Genomic DNA, 25,343 nt, shown 5'->3' on the forward strand with positions numbered 1-25,343 from the left:
AAAAAATTCAACAAATACCAATTTAATTATTCAGTGATTGAAAAGGAAGCATTAGCATTGATTTGGGCATTGCAACACTTTGAAGTCTATGTGGGAGGGGGTCTCCATCCAATTGTGGTCTACTCAGATCACAACCCTCTCACTTTTCTACAGTCTTTCAAAGGGTCCACCAACCAGCGCCTGTTGCGCTGGGCACTGTTTCTGCAGCCATTCCACCTGTTGATCCGCCATATTCGCGGGGTGGAAAATGTAATGGCTGATGCGCTCTCTCGGGCTCTGGACCAGGAGGTCTAATCATCTCCACTCACTCCTAACCTGCGGTTTTTCTCTGTTTCCCTTAAAGGTCGCTGTCCGGGTACCAGGATTTGCTGGGTGCAGGGAAGGTCGGAGGGTAAGGAGGGTGTTTGGGATGGTTTGGGTTCTGGTTGGTCTGGGGTGGAGGGGAGGTGCGTCATTGGGACTAGAATATAGCTACTGGGGCTACTGTAGGTTTTGGTTTTCTATTTTTTGATGGTGCTTCAGAGACCCAGTTAACACGGGTCTCTGTTTTTAAGGGGGGGGATGTCATGCCCGGCTCTGCCGGTTAGTGTTTGGGGCACTTTGGTCCTCCGACCCGCAGGTGGAGCTGTCGGTTGCTGCCGGTTAGTGTTTGGGGCACTTTGGTCCTCCGACCCGCAGGTGGAGCTGGTCTGTGAAGACGTGCAACATCTCAGAGGGCTGCTGATTGGGCGGCCTATAAAAGGCCTACCATCAGCATGCTCTCTCTCTCATGCTCTCTCTCTTTCTCTCTCTCGTCCCACAGGCACATTCGTTTGGTGACCGTATGGTCACGGCAACGACGGCCGGGATTAGCACCACACTAACACCCTTTTGGGACAACACTCATTTACTGATACATTCCTTGGTTAATTCACATTACTGATCACTGATACATGTTGTAAATAAAAGATCTGTTGGCTAAAATGTACAAATCGGTGTGGTCTCCCTTAATGTTACAGCCACTAACAAGCCAGTGGTTGTGACACCGAGGGACACGGTCGAATGCCTTCTCCAAGTCCACAAAGCACATGTAGACTGGTTGGGCAAACTCCCATGCACCCTCAAGAACCCTGCCGAGAGTATAGAGCTGGTCCACAGTTCCACGACCAGGACGAAAACCACACTGTTCCTCCTGAATCCGAGGTTCGACTATCCGACGTAGCCTCCTCTCCAGTACACCTGAATAAACCTTACCGGGAAGGCTGAGGAGTGTGATCCCACGATAGTTGGAACACACCCTCCGGTCCCCCTTCTTAAAGAGAGGAACCACCACCCCGGTCTGCCAATCCAGAGGTACCGCCCCCGATGTCCACGCGATGCTGCAAAGTCTTGTCAACCAAGACAGCCCCACAGCATCCAGAGCCTTAAGGAACTCCGGGCGGATCTCGTCCACCCCTGGGGCCTTGCCACCGAGGAGCTTTTTAACTACCTCAGCGACCTCAGCCCCAGAAATAGGAGAGTCCACCACAGATTCCCCAGGCACTGCTTCCTCATAGGAAGACGTGTTGGTGGGATTGAGGAGGTCTTCGAAGTATTCCTTCCACCTATCCACAACATCCGCAGTCGAGGTCAGCAGAACACCATCCGCACCATACACGGTGTTGATAGTGCACTGCTTCCCCTTCCTGAGGCGGCGGACGGTGGTCCAGAATCGCTTCGAAGCCGTCCGGAAGTCGTTTTCCATGGCTTCCCCGAACTCTTCCCATGTCCGAGTTTTTGCCTCCGCGACCGCTGAAGCTGCACACCGCTTGGCCTGTCGGTACCTGTCCACTACCTCCGGAGTCCTATGAGCCAAAAGGACCCGATAGGACTCCTTCTTCAGCTTGACGGCATCCCTCACCGCTGGTGTCCACCAAGGGGTTTTAGGATTGCCGCGCCGACAGGCACCAACTACCTTGCGGCCACAGCTCCGATCTGCCGCCTCGACAATAGAGGTGCGGAACATGGTCCACTCGGACTCAATGTCCAGCACCTCCCTCGTGACATGTTCAAAGTTCTTCCGGAGGTGGGAATTGAAACTTTGTCTGACAGGAGACTCTGCCAGACGTTCCCAGCAGACCCTCACAATGCGTTTGGGCCTCCCAGGTCTGTCCGGCATCCTCCCCCACCATCGCAGCCAACTCACCACCAGGTGGTGATCGGTAGAAAGCTCCGCCCCTCTCTTCACCCGAGTGTCCAAAACATGAGGCCGCAAATCCGATGACACAACTACAAAGTCGATCATGGAACTGCGGCCTAGGGTGTCCTGGTGCCAAGTGCACATATGGACACCCTTATGTTTGAACATGGTGTTTGTTATCGACAAACTGTGACGAGCACAAAAGTCCAATAACAAAACACCACTCGGGTTCAGATCCGGGCGGCCATTCTTCCCAATCACGCCTCTCCAGGTTTCACTGTCGTTGCCAACGTGAGCGTTGAAGTCTCCCAGTAGGACAAGGGAATCACCCGGGGGAGCACTTTCCAGTACTCCCTCGAGTGTTCCCAAAAAGGGTGGGTACTCTGAACTGCTGTTTGGTGCATAAGCACAAACAACAGTCAGGACCCGTCCCCCCACCCGAAGGCGGAGGGAGGCTACCCTTTCGTCCACCGGGTTGAACTCCAACATACAGGCTTTGAGCCGGGGGGCAACAAGAATTGCCACCCCAGCCCGTCGCCTCTCACTGCCGGCAACGCCAGAGTAGAAGAGGGTCCAATCCCTCTCGAGAGAAGTGGTTCCAGAGCCCCTGCTGTGCGTCGAAGTGAGTCCGACTATATCCAGCCGGAATTTCTCGACTTCGCGCACTAGCTCAGGCTCTTTCCCCCCCAGTGACGTGACGTTCCACGTCCCAAGAGCTAGCTTCTGTAGCCGAGGATCGGACCGCCAAGTGCCCTGCCTTCGGCTGTCGCCCAGCTCACAATGCACCCGACCTTTATGGCCCCTGCTATGGGTGGTGAGCCCATTGGAACATTTTAGCTTTGAAAAATGTTACTATGAGGGAGTTGCAAACAACACCATTAATTCAATGGGAGAATACTTGGAAGGCCAGATTTGACAGGGTGTGCGTCATGGATGAAGGTGCGCAGTGACAGATTTAAGTCGAGGTGGAGAATGCTGCAATATTCCTTGCATATTGGCACCTATTTTCACTCATTGCCACTGAGCGTTTTGAAGGTTCAAGTTATAAAGTTCAATAATTCGTGTGAGTGTGTTTGTAACCAAGAAACATCGTAACACGGAACATCATAAGATGAGGTCGGATTGATTGTTCTGGCCAAACAGATTTAGGAAAAATTATTGTTTCTCTCTTTGAATGTTTCAGTACTGTGAAGGAGGTGTTTAGAGCAGGAAGTACCCCTCCTAAATCAGCTGAAAAAGGTGTAAATGATTGATTAATGAAGATTATTGGTGTTTTCCTACCGGGCATGTGAACCATGCGGCAGTTACAGTTGTCCACCAGGTAGCGTGTTTCACAGTCAATGCGACAAGCTGTAATGCTGTAAGTATCGAAGAAGTCAGAGTCCATGGGGGTCACCTTGCAGTCTCCCCAGGGGGGTGGAAGATATATCAGCTGCAACATAAAATATGAGGGAATTTATCAAATAGGCAACAGTAAATAAAAAAAGGGCAAAAATGTCAGGAACAATTAACAGTGTTAATTCGGTTTTTCGTACGCACCACTTTTCATAAGATTTGGTTTTTGAGAAAAATGTTCAAAGAAAGTTTGCTTTGGTTTTCTAATAATTTCTTGGTTTTGGCATAGCCAAACATTGTGCCAAACAAATCTGTTTGGCAGCGCCTCAAAAAGTATGCTGTTTCAACGTTGTATTTGTGTTAAAGCACCAATGATTGTCACACACACACTAGGTGCGGTGAAATTTTCCCTCTGCATTTGACCCATCCCCTTATTCCACCCCCTGGGAGGTGAGGGGCCTTGGAATCCTTTTTGGTGATTTAACCCCCAATTCCAACCCTTGATGCCGAGTGCCAAGCAGGGAGGTATTGGTCCCAATTTTATAGTCTTTGGTATGACTCGGCCGGGGTTTGAACTCACAACCTACCGATCTCAGGGCGGACACTTTAACCACTAGGCCACTGAGTAGGTTGTAGAATATTGGTTGGGAAATTACCAAAATTCATGGTCTAATCCCGTGGTTCTCAACCTTTTCTCAGTGATGTACCCACTGTGAACATATTTTTAATTCAAGTACCCCCTAATCAGAGCAAAGCAGAGATAAAGAAGTAAAATACTGCACTGTGTCATCAGTTTCTGATTTATTAAATTGTATAACCAGTGCAAAATATCGCTAATTTGTAGTGGTCTTTCTTGAACTATTTGGAAAAAAATATATACAAATAACTAAAAACTTGTTGAAAAATAAACAAGTGATTCAATTCTAAATACAGATTTCTACACATAGAAGTAATCATCAACTTAAAGTGCCCTCTTTGGGGATTGTAATAGAGATCCATCTGGATTCATGAACTTCATTCTAAACATTTTTTCACAAAAAAAGAAATCTTTAACATCAATATTTATGGAACGTGTCCTCCAAAAAAATCTAGCTGTTAACACTCAATATTGCATTGTTTGCATTTTCACAGTTTATGAACTTACATTCATATTTTGTTGAAGTATTATTCAATAAATATATTTATAAAGGATTTTTGAATTGTTGCTATTTTTAGAATGTTTTAAAAAAAATCTCACGTACCCCTTGACAGACCTTCAAGTACCCCCAGGGGTACGCGTACCCCCATTTGAGAACCACTGGTCTAATCAACGTCAAAACCCAACATTGAAATAAGCATTGTCAAAAAGCAGGTTGTTTCAACGTTATGTTTGAGTTGCTCAACGTCAGGACCTAATTCAACAAGTTGCCAACGTTGTTTTAATGTTTTGTGGCCACTATTACGCCCCCAAATCTGGTTTGTTTTAATGTTTACTTCATCTATTTGTATTTGTGTTTGACTTCCTCTTCTACTATTACCGTATATTATTTTAGTTCGACTGAGATTCAAGGATAGTCTGTTTTGGTCATCATCTCTTTATTTTTGTCTCTCATTATTTGTGTTAGCTTCTGAGTGTTTTTTACTGAACACAACACAGTGGTGTCATCTGCAAATAGTCGTGTGTATCTTCACAAATATTGTTTGCATAGAGATTGTACAATTTTGGTCTGAGTTTTGATCCCTGGGGTACACCACACCAAATATCTGGTGCTGTGGACATGTGTTCCCATAATTTCACATATTGGTTCCTGTTGGTATAGCTTCTTACTAGGGCTGCGAAACTTTGGGTGTCCCACGATTCGATTCAATATCGATTCTTGGGGTCGCGATTCGATTATATATCGATTTTTTGGATTCAACGCGATTCTCGATTCAAAACGATTCTGTATTCATTCATACATAGGATTTCAGCAGGATCTACCCCAGTCTGCTGACATGCTAGCAGAGTAGTAGATTTAAAAAAAAAGTTTTTATAATTGTAAAGGACGATGTTTTATCAACTGATTCCAATAATGTAAATTTGTTTTAACTATTAAACGAACCAAAAATATGACTTATTTTATCTTTGTGAAAACATTGGAAGCTTATGAGATGCGATGCAAGTGTAAGCCACTGTGACACTATTCCTTTTTTTAAATTGTTTTTATAAATGTCTAATGATGTCAATGAGGGATTTTTAATCACTGCTATGCTGAAATTATAACTGTAATAGCGATACTTTTGTTTATAATATTCATTTTTGTTTCACTACGTTTGGTTTGTACTGTGTTGTGTTTGTGTCTTCTCTCTCAATTGCTCTGTTTATTGCAGTTCTGAGTGTTGCTGGGTCAGGTTTGGTTTTGGAATTGGACTGCGTTGTTATGGTATTGCTGTGCATTGGTTTGTTGGATTGAGTCAAAAAAAAAAAATTGATAAAAAAAAAAGAGAATCGATTCTGAATCGCGATTCGTATTCGAATCGATTTTTTCCCACACCCCTACTTCTTACCCAGTTCAAGACCATCCCTCTGATGCCATACCGTTCTAGTTTGTTGATTAGGGTATTATGATTGATTGTGTCAAATGTTTTTTGTTAGATTCATAAAGACTGCAGCTGTACACTGTTTGCCATCTATTGCATTGTGTAATTTTGATGAATGGTTCTCTGCAAGTGTTATATTTGTTTATGAATCCGTCCAATCTGTTGTTAAGTGTTGTAGTTTTTCTCATAATTTTAGAAAATTGTGGAATTAATGAAACAGGTCTGTATTGGGGTTTGTCTCCAGTCTAACAACGTGATAGATAGTTATTAGTTTATATTTTAAAACAAATTGTTTTTTTTTCTTGGGACTCCCTCTTGGTTTTTGATACTAATGTTTTTTCTAAACTAAACAAAGTTGATGCTAATCAACTTGTTAAGATATAGTTTATTTTCCAAATAAGATCTAAAGAGGAACTGAAACGGAATCAATAACTAAATGGCAATTGCAAACATCTTATCAGTGCCTCAATCTCTACTGGTGACTCAGTCTTATTGTTGTTATTATATTATTAATAGAGTACGTGAGTCCAACTGTGTTCTTGGCGATTTACGGTAAGTTTTATTGGCACTTACAGTAGGGAATTTGTTTTTAACTTTAAATCCATACATCCATCCATTTTCATACCGCTTGTCCCTTACGGAGTCGCGGCGTGCTGGAGCCTATCTCTACTGCACACGAGCGGAAGGCGGGGTACACCCCGGACAAGTCGCCCTCATCACAGGACCAACACAGATAGACAGACAACATTCACACTCACATTCACACACTAGGGCCAATTTAGTGTTGCCAATCAACCTATCCCCAGGTGAATGTCTTTGGAGGTGGGAGGAAGCCGTAGTACCCGGAGGGAACCCACGCAGTCACGAGGAAAACATGCAAACTCCACACAGAAAGATCCCGAGCCCAGAATCAAACCCAGGACCTTTGTAACTTCGTAACAGGACCTGGGTAACTTTAAATCATCATTGTGCTCTAATCAAGTGTACCATGGGAACTTTGCCTGTGTAATTTAATTGGTCAATACAATAAATAACAGTGCAGTTAAATAATCCTCCACTAGATGGTAGCAGGTAGAGCTGTGGCTAAAGAGAGTATGGCCAACTCCTTTCAAAGTTGAGACAAAATATGGCGCCATGTCGTCACTTGTGGGGTTTTTGACCAATCATTTGGGAGATATTCTGGCCATACTCTCTCTGATTGGTCAAAATCCCCTTGCATCACCATAGAACACAATGTTTGGTCCCATTTTTGAAACAAAGTTGGCCTTACTTTCTGTATAAGTTAAAGTACCAATGATTGTCAGACACACACTAGGTGTGGCGAAATTATTCTCTGCATTTGACCCATCACCCTTGATCACCCCCTGGGAGGTGAGGGGAGCAGTGGGCAGCATCGGTGCCGTGCCCGAGAATCATTTTTGGTGATTTAACCCCCAATTCCAACCCTTAATGCTGAGTGCCAAGCAAGGAGGTACTGGGTCCCATTTTTATAGTCTTTGGTATGACTCGTCCGGGGTTTGAACTATACTATGTTGTTATTGAATTTAGAATCTGTGACATGGCCCTGTGATAGGTGGCGACTTGTCCAGGGTGTACACCGCCTTCCGCCCGAATGCAGCTGAGGTAGGCTCCAGCACCCCCCGCGAGTTGAGTTTATACCAAAAAGTTCTATTTAGTTTCATCTGACCACATGACATTCTCCCAATCCTCTGCTGTATCATCCATGTATCCATTTTGGTATGAACTCAACTCGTCGTGTTTGGAGGAAGAAGAATACTGAGTTGCATCCCATGAACACCATACCTACTGTGAAGCATGGGGGTGGAAACATCTTGCTTTGGGGCTATTTTTCTGCTAAGGGGACAGGACGATTGATCCGTTTTAAGGAAAGAATGAATGGGCCCATGTATCGTGAGATTTTGTGCCAAAACCTCCTTCCAGCTGTGAGAGCTTTGAATGGTTGACCAAATTCTTATTTTCCACCATAATTTAAAAATACATTCTTTAAAATTCCTACAATGTGAATTCCTGGATTTATTTTCACATTCTGTCTCTCACAGTTGAAGTGTACCTATGATAAAAAATTTTAAGTGGGAGAACTTGCACAATCGCTGGCTGACTAAATACTTTTTTGCCCCACTGTAGTTGAATTACGGGTGTGAACAAATGAACAAACCCTGAAAGTTCAAGAGTCATATGTACGCGAGAGGCATGCAAATTTAAATGGTATGAAAAAAGCTTGCACCCTTTGTTCCTGGCAAGAGACAAAGGTCTGAAACCCAGGGGCCACTCCGAACCCAAGCTGATCGATAAAAGAAGGTTCATCTTGGCTGTGAATCTGCACTTTGATCCCAGCTTCAAAAGATGTCTCATCTGATTAGTAAAGAAAAGCATGATGTTAGTGAACCTATGTAGAAAAGTTCTGCTACTCCAAAGTTCATTAGAGCAAGGACCAGGTATATTTAGCAGTCATTTAGTGAATGTTGTTCCCCCTCACCTGTTTCTCCCCACACAGGCAGGTACTCATCTTGCTGAATGTCCAGCATGAGCTCCAATCCGTTTCCCATTCCTCCTTTGGTAGTTATGAGGGGAGGGCGATCATTACCACCCGCGTTAAAGGTGTAACACTTCCCGTAACGAGTGAAAACCTGAAAGGAACAACATTTTTTCAAACATTTAAAGTCATACATTAAAAAGGCTTCTTAACACAACCTTTCCACTAGGGGTCAGTGTTTGTCCCCATTTGTATGTGATCATGTAAAAGGAAGCCTTTTAGAGGATGGAGACCAGGGTGGGAAGGACAAAAATAAAAGCCATTATTTTCTACTTTTGGCTTTGGGCGTAAGAACCATCTCAGTAATATTTGGGCACTGGTTGATGGTTCAACATTGTCTTACACACACTTTATGGCAGTTGCAGTGAACCTTATGTTACCATGGAGACCAAGCATGCCAGGTTAGAAGACATCCACTTTAAAGGCCTACTGAAATTAGATTTTCTTATTTAAACGGGGATAACAGGTCCATTCTATGTGTCATACTTGATCATTTTGCAATATTGCCATATTTTTGCTAAAAGGATTTAGTAGAGAACATCAACGATAAAGTTCGCAACTTTTGGTCGTTAATAAAGAAGCCTTGCCTTTACCGGAAGTAGCAGACGATGACGTCACAAGGGTGAGGGCTCCTCACGTCCTCACATTGTTTATAATGGGAGCCTCCAGCAGCAAGATTTATTCGGACCGAGAAAACGACAATTTCCCCATTAATTTGAGCGAGGATGAAAGATTCGTGGATGATGATATTGATAGCAAAAGACTAGAAAAAAAAAAAAAAAAGTAAAAAAAAAAAAAAAGCGATTGCATTGGGACGGATTCAGATGTTTTTAGACATATTTACTAGGATAATTCTGGGAAATCCCTTATCTGTCTATTGTGTTGCTAGTTTTTTAGTGAGATTAAATAGTACCTGATAGTCGGAGGGGTGTGTCCACGGGTGTCTTGACGCCAGTGTCTGAGGGAAGTCGACGGCAGCTGCATGGACGGCGCAAGCTCAGCTGATCTCCGGTAAGAGGCGACTTTTTTACCACAATTTTCTCACCGAAACCTGCCGGTTGACAAGTAGTCGGGAACTAGAGATGCGCGGATAGGCAATTATATCATTCGCAACCGCATCACTAAAGTCGTCATCCACCCGCAATCCACCCGAACCATCATTTCATCAAATACACACTCGCCCGCCACCCGCCCGTTGTTATATATCTAATATATACGATGCAAGGCATTAGTGAGGTTTGAAAGTGTAACTCCCTCCAAATAGCACAGACACAATGGCTTTCTTGAACTGATTTATTTGAAGGCTTACTTTCCCTTCAAATTCACCGTGAAAACTGTAATCAATAAAGCAGCCTTCATCAGAGGTGTCACGTGATGTTAGCGTGACGTCGTCTGTGACGTGTTATATAGATTGTACCATCAAGAGTTGTCAGGTACAACACTTTACCTACTAGCCTGTATAAATCAACCATTTATAAATACACGTCAGTAGGCTAAATGAACCTCTTCAACATAACATTTAACTATGTATAATGTAACGGCTGGGAGAGATAGGGAAGTGACGTTATCGACAGGAAGTGAGAGTTCCAGTTGTCCCGGGAAAATCGTTAAGAGACATGAGAGCTTTTGTGTGGTTGTATTATATCTTGTGCAATAAAGACAAGACAAACGAAGAAGTGTTATGAGCCTACATTCCTGGGATTATTACAATATATATTTCCGAATTGGTTCAACCGCCACCCGCCCGAATCTATTTAAAATCTTTTTCTTCGTCATGTCACCCGCCCGACCCGCGGTTTATCCGCGGACTCCGCCGTTGTGACCGCAAACCGCGCATCTCTATCGGGAACCATGTTCGCTTGACCGCTCTCATCCACAGTAAAGCTTCACCTCCGGGAATTTTAAACAAGGGATCATTGTGTGTTTGTGTGGCTAAAGGCTAAAGCTTTCCACCTCCATCTTTCTACTTTGACTTCTCCATTATTAATTGAACAAATTGCAAAAGATTCAGCGACACAGATGTCCAGAATACTGTTTAATTGCGCGATGAAAAGAGCTGCGCTAATATGTCCTCTACAGTCCGTGATGTCATGCGCACGCGTCATCGTTCCGCCACGTTTTCAACAAGAAACTCCGCGGGAAATTTAAAATTGCAATTTAGTAAACTAAAAAGGCATGTATTGGCATGTGTTGCAATGTTAATATTTCATCATTGATATATAAACAATCAGACTGCGTGGTCGGTAGTAGTGGGTTTCAGTAGGCCTTTAATGTACAGAATAGGCTGCTATACAGAGGTTTGATGGAAGCGTTGTGTGATATCAAGAAAAAGGCACATACAATGAGGTGATGTCTGGCAGACAAACATTGTGCTAGTATTGATCTTCTTTTTTGGCAAGGACTCCATCTTAGATTGGAGCTGTTTAAGTTGCATGCAGAGACTGCCACAAAACTTTTTTCATCGGTGCGTCAAGAGAATAAACCACATATTCCGTTTTAGCTAAAGAATAGTGTTGTTCAGCATTAGAAGAACTACTGAAAATGTTGCGATCCGTGACTCGGATCTTCACATATTATTGTTTATTTTTCCATCTTTGTTCTCATTCTCCGTTTGATCCGTTTATTTCCCGTTTAGTCCATCACCATGGTTACTTATTAGTTTCAGCTGTTACTCCCGGTTCCTGCACACCTGTTCTCTGCTAATCACCTTCCCTTTATAAGCCAGCCTCTTCGGTTTATTCTTTCTGGGACTCCAGTTTGTTTTCACGCAACGTAACGTCAGGTATGCTTTTCTCGCTATCTCATTAGCTCAGCCACCTAGTCATCTTTAGCTCACATGCTAATCATCTTTGTTTTTACTTTTTGTGCCTTCATGCCAAGTCTTAGTTCTTTATATTTCCCAGCTTTCACGCTAGCGTCTTTTGTTTCCCTTTTCATTAGCTCCAGTGTTTTTGTTCAGAGCTCGCCTTCTGTTAATAAATTTGTTGGATCCTACCATGATGTCAATATATTTGTGTAATTATGAAATGGTCAGTAGAAAAATTAACATTAACGTCATAGATTTCTGGTGGCCAATTGAACTAACTACTGTGTTTTGCTTAGGACCTTGGACAATTAAGGACATGTTAGTGCCAACAGAAACTGGTTTGGGAAAAAAACTACAGAAGTATGTTGTCAGGGAAAAACAGCTCTCCCTTTTTAGAATTTGGCTGCTTTCACTTATTATTTGCCAGAGACTCACAAGTCATTGTCACTTTTGTGTAACTTGTGTTTTCTTAGGACTGCAGGCGTTATCAACTGATGCATCTCATAAAAATAGCACTAACACCTCTTCACAAATAGGGAAATCACAATCACATTCCTGCCTCAATATCATGACCTTCCTGTTGTTTATTTCCAATAGAACCCTCACTTGATTGGACTTTTACTGAAATATTTCCCAACTGAAATAACCTCAACTGTATGTTTTTGCCAGTGTTTTGTTTGCATATTTGCGTCAGTCTGTTAGCAGTGTAACTGATTTCAGCAGGAAAAAAACAAGACAACAGTCCAGCTGTGACTATTGTCACAATGTTAAACACAAACAAATTAGATTTCTGTGACACATACGTACTTTTTTTGGAGTTACTTATTTTCCATGGTGCTAGCATCCCAGTGCTCCTGCTGGTCAGGGTTCATATTCTGTGCATATTTGTCAGCAATTAGATTTTCTCCAATTTCATGTAAGAGAAGGAGCATACATAGGGACGGCGTGGCGCAGTGGAAGAGTGGCCGTGCGCAACCCGAGGGTCCCTGGTTCAATCCCCACCTAGTATCAACCTTGTCACGTCCGTTGTGTCCTGAGCAAGACACTTCACCCTTGCTCCTGATGGGTGCTGGTTAGCGCCTTGCATGGCAGCTCCCTCCATCAGTGTGTAAATGTGTGTGTGAATGGGTAAATGTGGAAGTAGTGTCAAAGCGCTTTGAGTACCTTGAAGGTAGAAAAGCGCTATACAAGTGCAACCCATTTGTTGTGTTCTTCGTTTGACGCATCCACGAGGGAATTGAACCCGGCACCACGATGCCGAACAGACGTTACAGATAAATTGATTAATTTGAGCTAGAAGAAAGGTTCGATGCACACATGCTACAGCTGTTGATTGATGCCACTAATTTCTTATGAAATCTGCAAACTACCAATTTAATTGGCTCGTTTAAGTGTCAAGCAGTTTGTCATATATTTGTGAAAATGGATACTGATGCTGAAACAATCATACATGTCAGGATGGTAGAGATGATAACATACTGATTTAACCTTTCACCTATACTACATTGAATACACAGGGAGGGATTCAAGTTGCACCACTGGCCCTAAGATGCGAAAGTGTCTGCCGCCAGACCCCCATTGAATGTGCCGGAGTGTCTCCACATTTTACCGGCGATGACAGACATGGCACAGAGATGTATGGATAACCTGCAGATGCATTTGCAACGATAAAGTCAACGAAATCACAAAGGTGAGTTTTGCTGAAGTTGACTTATGCGCTAATCAGACATATTTGGTTGGGGCGTGACTGCCAGCTAATCGATGCTAACATGCTATTTACCGGCGGTTCTGAAGCAGACATGGCACAGAGATGTATGGATAACCTGCAGATGCATTTGCAACGATAAAGTCAACGAATTCACAAAGGTGAGTTTTGTTGATGTTGACTGCCAGCTAATCGATGCTAACATGCTACGCTAATTGATGCTAACATGCTATTTACCGGCGGTGCTAAAGCAGACATGGCACAGAGATGTATGTATAACCTGCAGATGCATTTGCAACTATATTACGTTTCCTCCCACCCACATTAAACGCGAAAAAAACACTTACCAATCGAAGGATTTAAGTTGCTCCAGTGTCACGAGATGCGTAAGTCCTGATCGTTTGGTCCGCACATTTTACCGGCGATGCTAACGCAGCTGTTCGGCCATGCTATGGCTATGAATAACGTCAATAGCTATTCGCTCAATAGCTTCAGTTTCTTATTCAATACTTTCATACTCCAACCATCCGTTTCAATACATTCGTAATCTGTTGAATCGCTTAAGCCGCTGAAATCCGAGTCTGAATCCAAGCTAATGTCGCTATATCTTGCTGTGCTATTTGCCATTGTTTGTTTACATTGGCAGCACTGTATGACATCACAGGGAAATGGATAGTCGCATCGCAAATAGCAAAAATCAAGCACTTTAAAGCTTTTTTTAGGGATATTCCGGGACTGGTAACATTTTGAAAAAAACTTCAAAAAATACAACAAGCCACTGGGAACTGATTTTTATTGTTTTTAACCCTTTTGAAATTGTGATAATGTTCCCCTTTAAAAAACGACAATGCTGGGTCATCACTAAAATGTGCGTTTTGTAGATCACAAAGGTTTGCATGTACTAAATAAAACCAAGTACAAACTTCATAGCGCACACAATACTGATCTACTAAGCTCATGTGCAGACGATTGCGTCTCTTAAATGAGCAAATTAAGAGGAAAATCCATTTAGCGTGTCTGTCTTTATGTACATGCAAATAAAAGCTGATTATCACAACACCCACAATACTGGGAAGGGAAGATGTAAATATAATCATTAATCAATCAATCAATCAATCAATGTTTACTTATATAGTCCTAAAACACGAGTGTCTCAAAGGGCTACACTAGCCACAAGGATTTTAGCACTTGCAATGTGATTTATCAAGACTGAAACTGTGTGTTGGGCTTCACGGTGGCAGAGGGGTTAGTGCGTCTGCCTCACAATACGAAGTTCCTGCAGTCCTGGGTTCAAATCCAGGCTCGGGATCTTTCTGTGTGGAGTTTGCATGTCCTCCCCGTGAATGCGTGGGTTCCCTCCGGGTACTCCGGCTTCCTCCCACTTCCAAAGACATGCACCTGGGGATAGGTTGATTGGCAACACTAAATTGGCCCTAGTGTGTGAATGTGAGTGTGAATGTTGTCTGTCTATCTGTGTTGGCCCTGCGATGAGTTGGCGACTTGTCCAGGGTGTACCCTGCCTTCCGCCCGATTGTAGCTGAGATAGGCGCCAGCGCCCCCCGCGACCCCGGAAGGGAATAAGCGGTAGAAAATGGATGGATGGATGGATGAAACTGTGTTGTGGCTCCTGTTTTGAGTCTATATTTAGTGTGTTTGAAATCTGACGCAAACTAGCACAGTTAGGCACAAATAGCTGTGAGAGAGGAGCTGATTGCTCCGCAAAAACACATCTTAAAGAGTACAAGAATCCTCCGTTTGTGTGCTGTAAAAACCATATACTGTGTTTGGAAAAATACCAAGACAAATTCAAAATACTGTATATATTTAAATTTTGTATATTTTCAAACGATAGGTTGATTGGCAACACTAAATTGGCCCTAGCCTGTGAATGTTGTCTGTCTATCTGTGTTGGCCCTGCGATGAGGTGGGGACTTCTCCAGGGTGTACCCCGCCTTCCGCCCGATTGTAGCTAAGATAGGCACCAGCGCCCCTCCCCCGCGACCCTAAAGGGAATAAGCGGTAGAAAATGGATGGATGGATGAATGGAAATTAGGATCATTTTGGAGAGGGTGGGGCCTAGTTTCATTTGCAATCTGGGAACGCCTCCAGAATCAAACATTTTGCAGACTCACAAAACAGGTTATAAAAGTGACTGTAGTGCAAAATTTATGCAAAATTACAATACATATTATCTAGATCACAAAAAAGTGTTTTAAATCATCAAAGATCCCCTTAAGGCATGGGTGTAATTTCATTTGGTCCTTGAGGCAATATCAAATTAACATTAGAGTTGGCCCGCCGCTGTAACAACACATTCACCGCTAATACTCATACTCGTCAACCCTCCCAATTTTCCCGGGAGACTCCTGAAGTTCAGTGACCCTCCTGAATTTCTCCCGATTTCCACCCGGACAATAATATTGGGAGCGGGCCGAAATATACATAATATATGCGGCTCATACACACACACAAGTGTATGCAAGGCATACTTGGTCAACAGCCATACAGGTCACACTGAGGGTGGCCGTATAAACAAAGTTAACACTGTTGCAAATATGCGCCACACTGTGAACCCATAGCAAACAAGAATGACAAACACATTTCGGGAGAACATCCGCACCGTAACACAACATAAACAAAACGGGACAAATACCCAGAACCCCTTGCATCACTAACTCTTCCGGGACGCTACAATATACACCCCCGCTACCACCAAACCCCGCCCTAACTCAAACCCGCCGCCGAAAAAAGGCATTAAATTTGTGTTTTTATTCTATTTGATATGCCATTGATATTTTTTAATTATTATTATTTGAAACTGTATTTTGCATGTCACTATAAAGTTATATAAACCTTGATTGGTCAATATTCAATGCAAAACTTGTTTGGGTACCTGTTAAAGGGTTAATTTGTTCAACCTCGGCCCATGGCTTTGTTCAGTTTTAGATTTTGGCCCGCTCTGTATTTGAGTTTGACACCACTGCCTTAAGGGAACTGCACTTTTTATTGTAGTTTTGACAATTGTTTATTATTCTTATTTGTTTAAAGAATTTTTAAGAAGCTTGCAAGATGTGGCTAATGGGAGTCACCAATGAAGTCCCCTAAAACAACTTCAAAACCCTACATCAACATTTTATAAACACACTGCAAGTACATATATAATGTAATAACAGACCCATTCATAACAATATGTACAATATTTACCGTAATTTGGTCATTTCAAGCAAAACCAGGAATTATTTTTTCAGCGAGTCTGTTCTAAACATGGCAGACTTGGTACCAGACAACAAAGGCGACTATTTTGGAAAAAATGAGGATTCACAACCTTGTCTTTTTGAAGCTGAATATACGGAGGATGAACTGCTGCTTATAGAAACGAGCATGGACAGAGGGTGAAACGTAGGAGTAGAAGGAAGCCGAGAGAGTCACTGGCATGATTTGACGTTGCAAATGTGGAACTTAGAATCAAGCTACGCTATAAATGGCGTGCTCACCCAAAACCTACTGAAAAAAACGTCCCCGGCCAGCTTGACTAAACAGGGAACTGTCCATCCAGTGAGTCACTATAATATTGATCATGATACATGCTAGTTATTACATCTACAGAAAATACGCTGTCGAGCTAGCTGTGTACAAACAAAACATGAAATGTGGGCTAATACTTACACATACTGTAATGTTATGTTTTTCAGTCAGTATAGCATTGTGTTGTGCATTACAAATTCAAAAGCTATTCATCTGCTTACTTCTTACCAAAGCGAGCTTGCGGCTAATGCCGTAGCTAGGAAAATAGTTCTTCAGTGTTCGCTCTTACAATAACAAACTCGCTAAAGCTTAGTTATTATACAAGTAATGAAGAGTAAATGAAGTATTGTTGGCGTTGTTTTGATGCATTTTCAAAGTTATTTAAAGGTAGAATTGATTTCTCCCATCAGCTGCATTGCTAGCCACTGAAAACGAGCCGATTATTACAAGTTAGAAGAAAAACAAAACTTTTGTCTTCTTGTGTCTCATAAGGTTATTGAACGATAGGCAAAACGCCAAAAAAAGAGTGCAGTTCCCCCTTAAGGAGTTTAATTCATAAACACTTTTTGCAATATGGATTTTCTCCAGACACACAATCACAATATCGGTGCCTCCCTACAGCGCACCTTCACAGTGATAAAAATGGTTTATGTTGTCTACTACCTTTATATCACTCAGATAATGTACAGTACATTGTTTGTATAATATTTGTGTGCTGCATATTCCAAAACCTAACGCATTTGCACAGGTTGTGTTTGCATAATTCCAGTCAGTATACATGTGAAATCCTCATTTAACCTCTAAAGGCCTTAGTGGCCACATGCGTGGACGGCACCTTTTAGCTCTTATTTCCAAAATTGTGTACACCAGTGGTTCTCAAATGGGGGTACGCGTACCCCTGGGGGTACTTGAAGGTATGCCAGGGTGTACGTGACATTTTTAAAAAATATTCTAAAAATAGCATCATTTCAAAAATCCTTTACAAATATATTTATTGAATAATACGTAAACAAAATACGGATGTAAGTTCATAAACTGTGAAAAGAAATGCAACAATGCAATATTCAGTGTTGACAGCTGGATTTTTTTGTGGACATGTTCCATAAATATTGATGTTAAAGATTTCTTTTTTTTGCAAAGAAGTGTTTAGAATGAAGTTCATGAATCCAGATGGATCTCTATTACAATCCCCAAAGAGGGCACTTTAAGTTGATGATTACTTCTATGTGTAGAAATCGTTATTTATATTTGAATCACTTGTTTATTTTTCAACAAGTTTTTAGTTATTTTATACCTTTTTTTCCAAATATTTCAAGAAAAGACCACTACAAATGAGCAATATTTTGCACTGTTATACAATTTAATAAATCAGAAATTGATGACATAGTGCTGTATTTGACTTCTTTATCTCTTTTTTTCAACTAAAACTGCTTTTGCTCTGATTAGGGGGTACTTGAATTAAAAAAAATGTTCACAGGGGGTACATCACTGAAAAAAGGGTTGAGAACCACCGGTGTACACTACTGAATTGTGGTCTTATGCCGCTTATGTGGACACTTATACTGTCATCTGGTGGTGTCAGAAGAGTGAAACATACAATGGAATTTGGAAAAAAAAAAGTGTAAAAATAAAAATTAGCATGTCACTAAACATGAAGTACACGTTTGTTACTTATGTACATCATATAAAAAGATGATTTTTATTCTATCTAGGGTCCAATAAACCCGAATTACAAAGAGAAATAAATAAAATCATGTAAATAAAAAGCTGGGGGCTTAAGAGGTTAAATATGGCGGTCTGCACCACTTTTGCTCTTGTTATCAATTTTACATGCAGTCTTAGATCACCTGCAACACGCCCACTAAAAGGACACACTTTTTATTTGTATTTTTACTTTGAGCACACTATTTAGCGCTTGTTATTTTGATCTTGGTATATCCGGCTGCTGGACATTTAATCTAGTTTTAATCATGATTTCGATTTGGGTCTCTCACGATCATAAAACTATTATAATCGGGGGGAAAAACCCAGAATAAAGATCTGCGCAACGTGCATGCAAATTCTTAAGTTCGTAACAGTGAAACAGATGAACAGCGTATGAGTGAAAAAAAGAGCACGGCTGCTAAGTTTGGGATGTCACCTTTGTTGTTATTTGACACAGTCCGATTATGTCTAATCCACATTCACTTAACTCGACAAAAAAAGGAAAGCGTTTATGCGTTTATACACCCCACTAGCAGCAAACCCCAAAACCCACCCATGCGTCGGTAAGGTGGGCGGGGTTGGAGGCGCGGGGTGTAAAATATAGTCAGGAATTTTCATGGATGCAAAGGATTCTGGGTATTTGTTGTGTTGCGTTTATGTTGTGTTACTGTGAGGATGTTCTCCCGAAATGTGTTTGTCATTCTTGTTTGGTGTGACTTCACAGTGTGGCCCATATTAGTAAGAGTGTTAAAATGGTTTATATCGCAACTATTAGTGTACTCTGTATCACCCAGTATGCCCTTCAATCTTGTACGTGTATCTGCGGAAGCTGCATACAACATGTTGCTGGATTGGCAAACGGTTCGTTCATGTTGTTGAAGGTGTCAAAAGCAATGGCTTCACAGCACGCCCTTATTCCCGTTATCTGAATGAGCACCGTCGGATATTCGCGAGAACGTTGGCGGCTCCCATTACCTTCTTTACTTTGTGACACGGGTCAAACTAGCTCTTTTAGTAGTAAAGGTCGCCGACTCCGGATATATAACAACGGGCGGGCGGTTGCGGTTCTGATAAAATGTTAGTTCGGGTGGATGACGACTTTAGTGATGCGGTTGCAGATGATATAATTGCCTATCCGCGCATCTCTACTAGTGATACACCAACTAACCACTTGATTAAAGTACAGTGTTTTATTTTCCTATATTTAAACAGTGTTAGTGGTCAAACCATGTGTAATGTTACAGTGGCCAAAATATAATTTTTAAATTTGTTTTTAATGAATATTTAGGCCTACTATGCTGCTGTTTTTTGATGTGGGTCATTATGGTGGTAATTGGGTAACCAATTTTTTGCTGAGGTGGTACTTTGTGAAAAAAAGTTTGAGAACCACTGGTTTGGGTAAACTACCTACTTGGGGCCCATGTTGCAGCCCCTGTGTGCCATAACAAGAACTAATCCATTGTCAGAAGGACTTTATCTCCTTGGGAACATGAAAGCACATGTCTTTTATATATGCACCGTACATTTGCTGCACATTCAGTTCCTCATAAATAAGTCAGGCAGTGCATGGATGTAAACTTAATGTGCATGACAGGTGCATGATGTTCAGCAGCATCGTGATTGATCATGGAGGTCGCACATCCTGCCTTTTGTGTAGTTGTGTATATTGTGACAGAAATGGTATGTCTGCAAATAAGTATGTTACACAGTGTTTGCATTAATTGCATCCTGCATATATGCTTGTTAAACTGAATGAATAAATCACATTGCAGATGAGCATCACACATCATGCATACAGTATGACTCTTAGCTGGAAGTGTTAAACAGTGATTGAAGACATTAACCAGACCTTCAAAATAGTGAAAGCTTCTACTTCATCTTGCTCACTCTGTTAAAGGCCTACTGAAACCCACTACTACCGACCACGCAGTCTGATAGTTTATACATCAATGATGAAATATTAACATTGCAACACATGCCAATACGGCCGGTTTAGTTTACCAAATTGCAATTTAAAATTTTCTGCGAAGTATCCTGTTGAAAACGTCGTGGAATGATGACGCGTGCGCGTGACGCCACCGGTTGTAGCGGACATGTTCTTCCAGCCCGATCCAAGCTATAAGTAGTCTGCTTTAATCGCATAATTACGCAGTATTCTGGACATCTGTGTTGCTGAATCTTTTGCAATTTGTTCAATTAATAATGGAGACGTCAAAGAAGAAAGATGTAGGTGGGAAGTGGTGTATCGCAGCTTTAGCAACACAAACACAGCCGGTGTTTCCTTGGTTACATTCCCGAAGGTGAAGCTTTACTATGGAACAGAGCGGTCAAGCGAGCATGGTTCCCGACCACATGTCAACCGGCAGGTTTCGGTGAGAAAATTGTGCTAATAAGTCGGCTCTTACCGCAGACATGAGCGGAGCTTGCGTCCTCCTGCAGCTGCGGACTATTACCTCCTCCCGCCGGAGACATTGGCGGTCACCACACCCCTCCGACTTTCAGGTACCATATAATCCCACTAAAACACTAGTAACACAATAAGTTGATAAGGGATTTTCCAGAATTGTCCTAGTAAATGTGTCTAATAAGATCTGAATCGCTCCCACCTCCCTCGCCTTTTTTATTATATATTTTTTTTGCAGTCCTTCACTCTCACTATCCTCATCCAGAAATCTTTCATCCTCGCTCAAATTAATGGGGAAATTGACGCTTTCTCGGTCCGAATAGCTCTTGTGCTGGTGGCTATGATTGTAAATAATGTGAGGATGTGAGGAGCTCCACAACCTGTGACGTCATCGCTCACATCGTCTGCTACTTCCGGTAAAGGCAAGGCTTTTTTATTAGCGACCAAAAGTTGCGAACTTTATCGTCGATGTTCTCTACTAAATCCTTTCAGCAAAAATATGGCAATATCGCGAAATGATCAAGTATGACACATAGAATGGACCTGCAATCCCCGTTTAAATAAGAACATCTCATTTCAGTAGGCCTTTGAAGCTCCTTTCAACCCTTTGTTACACAATATTCAATGCATAACTCACTAACACAACTCTGCCACCTTTTGCCATCAATAAAACTGTCACCCACAAGCAGTTTTCTGATGTTTAAAAGCACTCAGCAGGGCACTGTTGTCATTAAACGTAATGCACATAAATAGGTCATATTCTAGATGCACACTGGATATGTTTTAAAAATAACCAGTCCCTACACTTGCACACCCATTTAGTGAGTCTGTCTACAGCTGCTTAGAGAGGTCTCAGCGGGGTAACTTCAATCCTTTAGTGCAGTTGTTTTTATGGAAACACTTACACATTCTTTAGAAGCACTTGGTAAAGTAAAGTGGAGACACTTTTAATTTTCTTTCTTTCTGGTACTTTAACAGCTATGGTAAATAATTATAGTTTTCACTGCAACAGAAAGCAAAGAGCAGCACTCTGGTAAATCTCTTGCATTTGCACAAGTTTATCTTTAACTTCAGCTGGATAAAACTATTTTGTACTGTACTTGGTTATTTCCTAGACTACATACAGTATTTGGCATTATGCCAGGCGGTAGAGGTGTACCGGTACGCCATAATCACGGTTCAGTACGTACAGTAAGTGGACAAAATGTAACATATAAAAATGATTGTTGTCAAATGATACATCTTTTTAATTAGAATAATTCAAACTTTGAATTATGATTAATCATGATTATTCACATTAATTTAATCAATTCTACAATAATTAAAATGACCATAAAAAAATACCCCAATATCTTCACACAAATGCAATTGTATTGTCATACATGATTTTTTTTTATTTTTATGTTTTACTGAATATATGTAATTTATTTGCTCAAAGCTTAGTAACAGTTTTATCTAAAGTCCCATTTGTGTGTACAGTGCATTCAGGAAGTATTCACAGCGCTTCACTTTTTCCACATTTTGTTATATTACAGGGAAGGCTGTAAATGTATTTATCAATTAATTTATCAATTAATTCTTTTTTGAATGATTAAAATTAGGGATGCACCGAAATGAAAATTTGTGGCCGAAGCCGAAGTCGAATAAAACGTAAACGCTTGGCCGAAGGCCGAATACCGAATAATGAATGCAGTTTTTCACAAAAAAATTTTTTATATTGCATAAATAGCTTAGAATAAATATTTAGACATGTTTTTCAAATACATGGGGCGGCATAGCTCGGTTGCAGGTTTGATTCCCGCTTCCGCCATCCTGGTCACTGCCGTTGTGTCCTTGGGCAAGACACTTTACCCACCTGCTCCCAGTGCCACCCACACTGGTTTAAATGTAACTTAGATATTGGGTTTCACGATGTAAACCGCTTTGAGTCACTAGAGAAAAGCGCTATATAAATATAATTCACTTCACTAAAGTAATTTTTTATTGAATATTGACATTTTTTTAATATTCCAGTAGCCAATGCTTTTCAAAAAAAGCACAAAGTTTTTCATTTATATTAGGCCTTCAAACAAAACATGCATTCCAAAAAAAAACAAAGTGCATTAAAGTGGATAAACCAACAACAAATGAATTATTGTCCTTTTAGCAAAAGTCTGCTTAGCCACAGTAGATATGCTGATAATGTAAACAGAAGGCTCAAGTAAATCTCAATTAAGTGTGTGCTTATAACCTCTTACACTTATACAGGTAGCCTACACAACAGGCTAATGTAAACAGAGGACCCACTAAATTTCAATAAGTGTGTGCTTGTAACCTCATACACTTATACAGGTACACAACATGTCCCAACGTCACCGCGTCACTGCACGTTGGTTGATTGCGTCACTGCGTCAAAAAATTGCGTCACACGCCACTATTCGGCCTTGTTCTTAACTCATTCCACCGAAGGCCGAATGTGGCTTTTTTTGCCATATTCGGCCGAATATATTCGGTTACCGATTAATCGGTGCATCCCTAATTAAAATTAACATTAAAAATACCCAAATATCTTGACACAAATGCAATTGTTTTAAAAATGTTTTATTGAAAATACGTAATTTATTTGCTCAAAGCTTAGTAACAGTTTTATCTAAAGTCCCATTTGTGTGTACAGTGCATTCAGGAAGTATTCACAGCGCTTCACTTTTCCCACATTTTGTTATGTTACAGGGACGGCTGGAAATGTATTTATGATGGACGATTACATGGGTTACGATAAGATTAAAAAATGATTCATTTATAATACTGAAGTGAATTAATTAACTCATTTTAATGTTTTATATATAGTGAATGTTTATATTTAACTTGGAGAAAGCGAACCACCAGGTTTAAGTAAACAGTGTTTGAGCCAATAATAAAATAGGGACCCTTATTTGGACATTCGCATGTGGACTGGAATTAGCTCTCTCATAAGAAGAAGCAATAACACCGGGCTTCAGAATGCAAAAGTGATAGCTCTATCCTGGAGGAGGGACTCCATGTTTATCTTAACGTCAACCTCCAAGTTCCGGTATACATTTGTTGTCTTCCCAGTCACTTACACGTAAACATCTGCTTACATGGTCAGGTTGTACTCTCCTGAATTGACCTACACAGTGGCCTAGTGCAGTGGTTCTCAACCTTTTTTCTGTGATGTACCCCCTGTGAACATTTTTTTTAATTCAAGTACCCCCTAATCAGAGCAAAGCATTTTTGGTTGAAAAAAAGAGATACAAAAGTAAAATACAGCACTATGTCATCAGTTTCTGATTGATTAAATTGTATAACAGTGCAAAATATTGCTCATTTGTAGTGGTCTTTCTTGAACTATTTGGGAAAAAAATATATAAAAATAACTAAAAACTTATCGAAAAATAAACAAGTGATTCAATTATAAATACAGATTTCTACACATAGAAGTAATCATCAACTTGAAGTGCCCTCTTTGGGGATTGTAATAGAGATCCATCTGGATTCATGAACTTAATTCTTAACATTTCTTCACAAAAAAATAAATCTTTAACATCAATATATATGGAACATGTCCACAAAAAATCTAGCTGTCAACACTGAATATTGCATTGTTGCATTTTTTTTCACAGTTTATGAACTTACATTCATATTTTATTATAGTATTATACAATAAATATATTTATAAAGGATATTTGAATTGTTCCAGTGTTTAGAATATTTAAAAAAAATCTCACGTACCTTGGCATCCCTTCAAGTATCCCCAGGGGTACACATACCCCTGTTTGAGAACCACTGGCCTAGTGAGTAGAGTGTCTGCTCTGATATCGGCAGGTCGTGAGTTCAAATCCCGTTGTGTCCTTGGGCAAGGCACTTTACCCACCTGCTCCCAGTGCCACCCACACTGGTTTAAATGTAACTTAGATATTGGGTTTCACTATGTAAAGCGCTTTGAGTCACTAGAGAAAAGCGCTATATAAATATAATTCACTTCACTTCACTAATTTCACCACACCTAGTGTGTGTGTGTGACAATCATTGATACTTTAACTTTAACACACACCCAGACAGACGAGGAAGGAATATAAGACTGTGGTTCAGCTCCTCCAACTTAGGAGAGACACATTTTCTTGACCTGACCTCCTCTAGGTACTGCAGTCCTGTATAATGATGCCCGCTTGTAATAAAGCAACTTTTGGTTCAGTAAAGCGTCGCCGACGTCTCTTTTGATCCAGCCTTCTGTCCGGACAAGGATGACAAGACCAGAAATACACACCAAATCAAAACGCTTTGATGCGATGTATGTATGTATATATGTATATATGTATGTATGTATATATGTATACGGTGTATGGATGATTCACTAAGAGTCGATACAGTGTTTGAATGATGTAATTCTATGGTTAACATTTGTTGTTGGACACTTTCTTTTTAACGCCACAAAACAAAAACATTCCTTCCAGTGCATATGCTCCTCCTCATGTTAGAGGATAAATAGTTAGGACCTTGGCATCAAGCGTTCAAAACAGATCTGTTTGATCCAAGTATATGAGAATGAAACGATAAAAACTACTCAGATGAGAGGCCAAATGTCTTCTAAAACAA

The 25,343-nt window shown here is 41.1% G+C and overlaps 1 protein-coding gene across 2 annotated transcripts in view; it reads right to left on the bottom strand.

The window, feature by feature from the left end:
• LOC133555107 (acid-sensing ion channel 1-like) overlaps window positions 1-25,343 on the bottom strand; it is a 161,965-nt gene that overhangs the window by 21,460 nt on the left and 115,162 nt on the right. For both annotated transcript variants that reach the window (XM_061904595.1, XM_061904594.1), the window contains exons 4-6: window positions 8,550-8,700; window positions 8,298-8,425; window positions 3,440-3,590 (exon numbers count right to left, since the gene is read on the bottom strand). In XM_061904595.1, coding sequence (XP_061760579.1) covers window positions 3,440-3,590; window positions 8,298-8,425; window positions 8,550-8,700 — 430 coding nt within the window. The remainder of the gene's footprint in view (window positions 1-3,439; window positions 3,591-8,297; window positions 8,426-8,549; window positions 8,701-25,343) is intronic.

Source organism: Nerophis ophidion, linkage group LG06 (genome assembly GCF_033978795.1).
Source record: "Nerophis ophidion isolate RoL-2023_Sa linkage group LG06, RoL_Noph_v1.0, whole genome shotgun sequence".
NCBI classification, from domain to species: domain Eukaryota; kingdom Metazoa; phylum Chordata; class Actinopteri; order Syngnathiformes; family Syngnathidae; genus Nerophis; species Nerophis ophidion.